Source organism: Zingiber officinale, chromosome 9B (assembly GCF_018446385.1).
Source record: "Zingiber officinale cultivar Zhangliang chromosome 9B, Zo_v1.1, whole genome shotgun sequence".
In the NCBI taxonomy this organism is placed as follows: Eukaryota; Viridiplantae; Streptophyta; class Magnoliopsida; order Zingiberales; family Zingiberaceae; genus Zingiber; species Zingiber officinale.
In genome coordinates, this window is record NC_056003.1 from 84,351,767 (window position 1) to 84,360,013 (window position 8,247).

The 8,247-nt window shown below is 36.8% G+C and overlaps 1 protein-coding gene across 7 annotated transcripts; it reads left to right on the forward strand.

Annotated features, from left to right (window-relative positions):
• The first annotated feature begins 742 nt into the window (after nt 1-742).
• On the forward strand, nt 743-6,375 carry LOC122025580. 7 transcript variants are annotated; one of them, XM_042584409.1, is made up of 9 exons: nt 743-932; nt 1,006-1,350; nt 2,409-2,528; nt 3,320-3,412; nt 3,493-3,582; nt 3,716-3,925; nt 4,458-4,553; nt 4,630-4,743; nt 4,827-5,256. In XM_042584409.1, exons 4-9 carry the CDS (start codon nt 3,335-3,337, stop codon nt 4,911-4,913), a joined length of 675 nt encoding a protein of 224 aa, XP_042440343.1. In that variant the 5' UTR covers nt 743-932; nt 1,006-1,350; nt 2,409-2,528; nt 3,320-3,334; the 3' UTR covers nt 4,914-5,256. The 7 variants fall into 7 exon arrangements, 4 of the variants coding, with proteins under 4 accessions (XP_042440343.1, XP_042440344.1, XP_042440345.1 ...); XM_042584410.1 differs by lacking the exon at nt 743-932 and adding an exon at nt 6,334-6,375 and having other exon boundaries at nt 955-1,350; nt 4,827-4,913; XM_042584411.1 differs by lacking the exon at nt 743-932 and adding an exon at nt 1,759-2,031 and having other exon boundaries at nt 955-1,350.
• The last annotated feature ends 1,872 nt before the right edge of the window (nt 6,376-8,247 follow it).

Consider the following 8,247-nt stretch of genomic DNA (forward strand, 5'->3'; position numbering starts at 1 on the left):
TATTGGGTTAATGATTAATCTAATATAATAATCTAAAACCCATTAAGAGAAATACAAAGAGATAAAAACTCTTGGTATTCATTGGATGAATATAAATAGATTTTTGGATTGAATTTTTTGATAAGAGATGAAAATAGAGACTCTTCATCTTCTCTTTCTTCCTCTTTTTCTTCTTGGGCTAATTCATGTCCTTGGCCGAATATTCTTTTGGGTGAACCATGCTTGCTTGCTATCACAAGAAGGTGGTTCTTCTCTGAAGGCTTAGTTCGTGTGACAAACGAAGGATGTGTTTGTATAAATATCGTAGAGACACTATAACAAAAATGTTAAAAGACAACACCCCTATGACAACGATTTTAAGAGAAAGCGTTGCGTATTTGCTCAAAGACAACGATTTTTGCCAAAACCGTTGTCTTTGAACTCCCCATTAAATATAAAAGGCAACAATTTTGGGAAAATTATTGTCATTGAGCGATTTCTTTTTGAATTAACAACACTTTTTACAACGGTTTTTTAAATCCGTTGTCTTTAAGCGCTTTTTTAGCGGCTACGACAACAGTTTTGAAAAAATCGTTGTAATCGACTTTGGTCATTTTCCCCCTCGCTGTTTTGCTTGCCTTCGTTGTTTTCTTTTCGGCACCGTGTTTTCCCCTTCGCGCTCCCGAACCTAAGCTATTTTTCTTTCCCTCTCCTCATACAATCTCTTCACGCCTCCGGTGGATCTTCCTCCACGACGATGTGCTCCTCTCGTTTCCTGGTGAGCGTGTTTCTAAGTTCGACGAGGCTCTTTGACCTTCCACTGCTGCTTCTTTCGCTCATGGAACCTTTTGATCGGACGAGGTGTATTTCTTCGCCAAAGGTGGCACTCCTACTCCGTCAATTCATAACCTAGGTCTTATCTTCTTTGGATTCGTGCCAGAGCCATAGTCAAGGTAGATTCATAATCTAGGTCTAGTCTTCGTTCATAAATTTTGTCTCAAAAAACGAAACCTTTCTTTACCTCAGCGCACTCCCTCGCCGCCAGCGTCCTCTCCCTCCTCCCCTCCTCCCCTTTCAACGCTACCTCGGCAGCGAAGGCAACGACGACCCCCGTTTCGTCTCAGACCTCGCTCCGTGACCTTGCCCTTTCTCCTCCCGGCTTCCGGATCTTCTTCTCACGGAACCGTGAACCAGGGGACAACGTCGCCGTCGGGCTCGGCTATTAGGAGCTTTGCTTCCGGGGTGAGGATTGAGGGGTTGGTGTCGAGCTCTAAGGGTGGAGGCGGGCCGGCTTTCGTGGGACAAGTCTTTAGCATGCTTGATCCCTCCGGCAATGGCCTCATGGCGGTCACCACTCGGTTCGACAAAAAGGTATCAAAAACCTGGGAAGAAAATGAGCTGAGATACTTGCAATGGATGATTTAACTACAAACCAATTAATAAGAAGCAGGATGCATTTCAACTTGATGACGACAACCAAAAATTTCAGGGAATATGAAACATTAACTACCAAAAAAAGGCAAACTTTTCTTATTATAGGAATCATAGATAAAGTACAGTTTACTAGTTACATTATCAAAGTTTCAGGATAGAAAATTCAAAGAGCTGTGTGTTAGTTGAATCCTGAAAAGCATAAAAAAAAAATCATATTCCAATGGCTTATAAAAATATCTCATTGATTTGATCTTATGTCCTCCTGCATGAATCAATAGTTTATTTGCCCTTTTGTAGACTATTGAGTAATTGCCCTTGATATGTTTAATAGTTTGTACTTTGTAGAAGTTCCAAAATAAAAATGAGAGAGATTTGTCACAAAGTAGATGGAAGATCACCTTTGCATTAGGAAGCTCGGCTCTGTAAACCCGACCAAAGGAGCCTTCACCAACAAGAAAATCCTGATTAAAGCTATTTGTTGCCATTTGAAGAGAAGGAACTGTATGTGGTGTTGCAGTTATAGGAACTTTTGGACGCTTGCTAGCTCCACTCTTCCCGTGCATCTTCTCAACTATTACAGTGTCAGCAATAGGTTTTGGAGCAGTTATATGAAATAATGTATTGTTATTGATGAATCATCTCAAATTCTAAAACTTTTTCCTGATTTTTTTTTACTCTGTTACTTCTTTCTAACGAACTGCTGCATAACATTTACGACAATACTTGTGCCATATGTAGTTATTTTCATTGTACTTAATGATAGATCTTTTCAACTCTTCTCTGGTCATTTATAGCATCATTCTTTGATCATGTTTTGGACTTTTGCTTTATGATCGTAAGTTTATACAACATACTTGAACCTCACCTCCGAGCTTTTATAATAATTGGATATAATCTTTCATTATTTTGTTTGTTGAGGCTTTTGTGGATATTCATCTAATTTGCGGAGTATTTTGAGTTCTTCATCAAGTTCGACTGATATTTAAATGCCACAGGTTTTGGTGCAAAAGCTGGTGGCTTGTGGATATGTATTATATTCGGGATATATACTGGGAACAATTGAGAAAGCTCTCATCAACAAATTTTGTACCAGCTAAACCACTTCAGATTCAGAGGTAAAAATTATGAACATTGGTCTGTAGAAATTTGTACAGTTGAATTTTCTCATTGGGCTTTTTGTAGCACCAGTACTGACTGTCATTACCCAGATAAACTTAAATTGTAACTTTTCGTCAACCTTCCCTTCCAAAGGGTGGAAACTAAGAACCGGGATTAAGCAGCCGAAAAGCTGTGATTACGAATCCTAAGAACCTTTTTCTTCCAATTTGAAGCTTGGTGTTGTCCCTGAAATAATGAAACTATGCTTCTGCAATCCTACCTATATAGATATCTCATAATTGCATTATGCTTTGCTTTTTATCAAAGATTTCCTTCAAGATCAACGATACCAGGAATATCAACGAACCCAATTCTTGCAATTGTTTTTGGATAAAACCAAATGAAATAATTTGTTTGAGATGTCGAAGTAAACATGTGCATTAGCTTATATGTTAATAGGTATTGTTCGACCCTTAGCAGCAAACTCTTTCAATAATAGTAATACGGTGTCGTTTAGGCTTTCGGTTTTTACGCAATATTATCTATAGAAAATTAAACAGAAGATTCAGATGAATAACCTTACTGAAACTTCATTAGGTCAGATGAGTTGCTTGTGGAGATTGTTTTACCTACAAAGTAATTGGTTTTATTTTAGACTTTGATAGACATCCTTGACGACAATTACACGCTTTTATTTTACTTGCTCAGTAGTTGAATTTTTCGCAAACTTGATAAAATCTAAGATGTTGCTTCATAACACTTGTGTTATTCTTCACTTGTACTCCATGTTTGTGATTCCTTCCGCAAGACTCACCGCTACTGAATGCATCCTTGGTACTCAATAGACGAAGTCGGAGGCACGAGTGGTACCTTTATTTACTTCCGAATTCTCAATAGCATGGTGAGTTTTGGTACTTTTGGCTTAACTAGTTTGAATCTTCTTTTGGCTTACTTGCTTGTCTTCGTTCATAAATTGGACAGCCAGTTGGAGAATTTGCGGGTGAAATGCAAAGCTACATTGACATTCTCGTTCGAGAAAAGATTTCAATAACTTACAAATCATGGAAGCAGGTGTCAAATGATGTTAAAGAGTTAATATGAGAATCGATGAATATAAGTTAGAATGCTTTGAGAACTTAAATTAACTCTCGAATGGTTATGCTATATTTAATGTGCTTGTTAAATTTTTTATGTGTTTTTACAGCTGACGTACAATATTGACCCAACTTGGAGGAAAGGATGCTTACATTCAACAAATAATAAATGGCGTCAATATAAAGCTTTTCTCACTCAAAAGTTTGTTTTCAGCAAGCTAGATAAACCTGATGAGTTGAAAGATCCACCGATTGGCTATGGTATTTCACAAGATGATTGGAGTTCCTTTGTAATAACTCGCATGTCTGCCGACTTCAGGGTAAGATTCAAAATTTGATTTTAATTTTTAGAAGATAGTCCTAATGGCCCTTAACTGATGTTCTACAATAGGATCTTTATTTAACATAGTGTGATTCATTTATTCGCTGTCAGTTTAAAAATTTCCAGTTCTCCACCTTTTGAAAAAACCCATACTAGGGGTTTTTTATCTTACGCAAATCTACTCGATGCTAGTGTTCATACTTTTACTCCTTTCTGAAATCTTTACTTTTGTTATAACATAAAGTCGAAGAAACAAGCAATATGTTTTTGAAAATGGCTCAGATAACATTATCTCTCTTCCATTTGCATTGTTTCTTAATATAAGAGATAATTGTTATAACAATACTTCTAACATATAACATTACTTATCTCCTTGTGTAATTCTAAGTCTAAGAGTTCTCTAACTGTTTGTTTCCTTGAACCTTCCATAGATTGTTATTTTTTCTCTACACCACAGACAATTTGCATTAAAGTTCGCATATATATATTTTGAATGTTGATAGTGAACTTAATTGATTTTAATTTTTAAGTATAGAGTAAGTGATGAACAAAAGAATAGAAGAAGGCAAAACGTATACCCTCATCGGTTGTCCCGTAAAGGATATGCATGTTTCGCTGATGAAATTGTGAGTATGTTGAAGCTGGTGGTTTATTTTTGAATCCGATTTTGTAGGAACAAAACATGATTCACATTTTTTATAGGCATCTGATTTATGTGATGATGATATAAATCGAGCTATTATTTGGAAGAGAGGACGAGCCAATAAGGAGGGTGAATTTGAAGGCGATGATCTCAAAATTACAGCAAAAAAGATTGTATGTGATACATGAAGCCAATAACTATTTTTTATTGATTAATTTTGTTGTTAGTAACTAATATAATCTGGGTTTGTTAACAGTTCATGAAAACAATTTACTCCAATGAAGAAATTGACGAAGTACAATCCGAATGGGCGGATTGCGTACTAGACTATATTCATTACTAGGTATAAATTACTAGACTTCAAAAGATGGTTGAACACTTTGTTTGTGACTCCCTGGCTTATTGATTTTGATTCCTTAGTGCCAATAATTTGTTTGTTCACAGCTAACTATCTCCTTTGCTCAATACTTCATTCTTGCATTTCTACCATGAGCAGAATTAGCTGCCATTTCCCTTATTTATTGCCTCTCTTTGTTCTCATCTTTTGCTTTGATATGTCAATACCTAATATACATCCATGTGTTATCTTGCTGATTAAACATTTTATGAATTTAGTTATAGGTAAAGTCGTGGTGTCCTTATAATTTTGCTTGGCAACCATGTGTTATCTATGGTCAGGACTTCTACTTCCTTTTCCTAAAAAATGGTTGCCAAACATGCGTCGAACAATGTTTCTTGGTATGTTTCTTTGTGGTCCAAAATTAATAATGGTTGGGTTGTGTGAGTAGCTTATTTAGTTCCGAATTATGCAAGGACTGACAATGTGGAAGTTATCTCTTTGTGAATTGTTAGATGATGACCTTTTGTATCTTATGAGTTGCTCTACAAATTTCTTGTTTGTTCTCTCCTTATGGTTTTCATCTATATGTCATGACTCAATCTTGTTTTTCCTCCTATCTTACAGTCTCCATGTATACAAGGTGGTAAGGATGAGTTTACATCTTTAACATTTTACCTAGCATTTTTCTACCGTCCAAGGAATATCTGATATCTGTTGGGATGCCCTAAATTCTGTACCTGTGTTTGTTTCATTTTCTAGTTTAATTTCCTTGTCTAATCCTATAATTTATTATTTTATCTTTTTACAATTGCATTTAAATTTTTACTATGTTGAACTACATACTTTGTTGATGACTCCTTGAGCATAATACTACTATGGCAAAAGTACATTGAAAATTCATTGTTGATGATAAATTTTTATTTCCTACTTCCATCTTGTTGGACCTTGCAAGTATCATCGCGAATGACAATTATGATGCTTCATCAAGCTCAACTATGTTAATCTATATGCATGTTAGTGATTGCTTGAGAATGAAATGAAGAGCTTGTAAAGGCATTTCGTGTATGATCCATAGTATATTGATATAGAAAACATCTATATACTGCAGTTTCATTTCTTAATAGTTCGCTCTATATACTGCATATTAGTTTGGTCAAACGAGTGACAAGGAGGTATAATTCTCAAGGAAGAAAAGATCATTCCTTCTTTTGTGTTGAGTTTAATGGAATTTTGTCCTGCGTGAATGGATGTTGCCGACTGTTTCTTGATACACACTGATTTGTATCATTTTGTTTGACTTGTGTAGCATGAAACAACACCTAATATCTATTCTATCTTGTATTGCTTATTTTCCAAGAATTCGTGTTGTCATGTAGACTATAATCTGGAATTTGATAAGTTTTGTTAAATTTTTCTCTTGCAGGTCGAGCAATTCGTGAGGCTTGAGTTTTTTTGATGCAAGAAGTGAGCTTTGTTAGGATGTAGCTTGCCTTGCTAATTTGTAAATTAAAAGCCATATGGAGAACAGCAAATGGAAAACATGTGATTTAATGTATATGGAGAACAGTAATGGAAAACATGTGTATTTTGATGAGTAATAATTCATTTTGTATATTTTTGTATATGTGTGGCTACAAGATGAATTATATATGGATGTTTATTTTGGATTTAATATAGTAAATATTTAGTTTTGTATTGGTGATTTGCTTATATTAAAATAAGATTGGTTGTTTGGTATTAATGAACATTAAAGATAATAGTTAAAAATGTTGTAAAAACTATGTAAACCACAACGGAATTTTTTTATTGTTGAAATTATCTACCACAACGGTTAAAAATGTTGTAAAAAGAGTCTACCACAATGGTTTATTTATGTTGTTGGAATTATCTACCACAACGGTTTTAAAACGTTGTCGTATCCTTCGTAAACAAATTTTGAGCATATAAACAACAACGGATAAAAATAGTTGTCAAATGTCTACAAAGACAACGGATTCAAAACCGTTGTCGTAGGACAATACATTCTACAACACCCTCAGTTACAACGGTTTTTTGACCCTACGACAACGGATAATATCCATTGTCGTTTGCAGTTTTTGTTGTAGTGAGGCGCGGTCATTTGATCGCGCTGAGATCTGCATCCAAAGAAAAGTTGTTGTCGGGATTGCGAAGGGCACGTAACAAAGGTATAACTCCCTACATCATGTAGAAACTTAGTATATGATTTCCTTTCGTATGGACCTTCTGGGAGAGGAACTAGATGTTTTCCGCTGCGATTCCTACATGTTTAGCGCCCTAGTTCCTTAAACTTCTACACACTTAGACACAAGGTATCAAACACAAATAGGGCATAACTTAACTCAATTGACCACATCAAAACTACCACGGGTACTTACACTTAGAAACATAAAAAGTCGAGCAGAAGATGTAGTGGACAAGAAGGATGACACAGAAAGCGAGTCGATGGACTTAGTGCATCCGAGGGGCGAGAAGCTATGGAAGAGTACACCAATGGACGATAAGGAATGCATATGGCGCATGCTGGAGACGAGAAGCCGAGGAGGAAGCCTGCTCGAGGAGAAGGTCGGAGTTGTGTTCGGGTGAGCTCAACTCCGGACGGTCGGAGCATCACCCAAAGAAGAGCAAAGAAGAGTTAACTAGTTTTAAAGGTTAACTGGTTGAGCTGGTTGGTGGAAGGTGCCCTCAAGGTGATGGAAGGCCTCCTCAATCTGGTTGGAGGCGCCTCCAATAGTCGTTAAGCTACCGTTTGAAGAGGATAAAACTCTATCATGAAGAGGATAAACTCTATCCACTTAGAGGTACCTTGGAGCTCTTTGAGGCCTTCAAACGAGGAATACCAACGATTACTTCTGTTGGTATAATCGACCTCTAGGGTTTCGATGTTTGACAATGTACTTAAGTCTAGTCAGTTTGACTAAGGGTTGATCCAAATAGGACTTGATGTTTAGAAGAGAGAAGTCTAATTAGGAATAGATGACTAGTAGGGATAAGCCCTAACCGAAGGATAGACAGGTGAGAAGTCTACTAAGTGACTAGTCCTAACTGGAAGTTAGGGAAGGGAATAATCTGGTGAGTGAAGTCGGGCCCTAGTGAGTGAAGGTAGGTAGTGGAAGTCCTGGTGAGTAAAGTCGAGTCCTAGTGAGTGAAGTTAGGTAGTAGAAGTCCTGGTGAGTGAAACTAGGTAGTGGAAGTCCCGTGAGTGAAGCTAGACCCTAGTGAGTGAAGTTAGGTGGTGAAAGTCCTAGTGAGTGAAGTCGGCCCCTTGTGAGTGAAGCTAGATGGTGAAAATCCTGATGAGTGAAGGCAGGCAATGGAA

Bases quoted from the DNA above. Each gene is read 5' to 3' on its own strand.
- LOC122025580 (XM_042584409.1), top strand. From the start codon at position 3,335: ATGCATCCTTGGTACTCAATAGACGAAGTCGGAGGCACGAGTGGTACC. The intron at 3,583-3,715 runs GTGTCAAATGAT...GTGTTTTTACAG, and splicing joins CTTACAAATCATGGAAGCAG to CTGACGTACAATATTGACCC. The intron at 4,744-4,826 runs GTATGTGATACA...GTTTGTTAACAG, and splicing joins AAATTACAGCAAAAAAGATT to TTCATGAAAACAATTTACTC.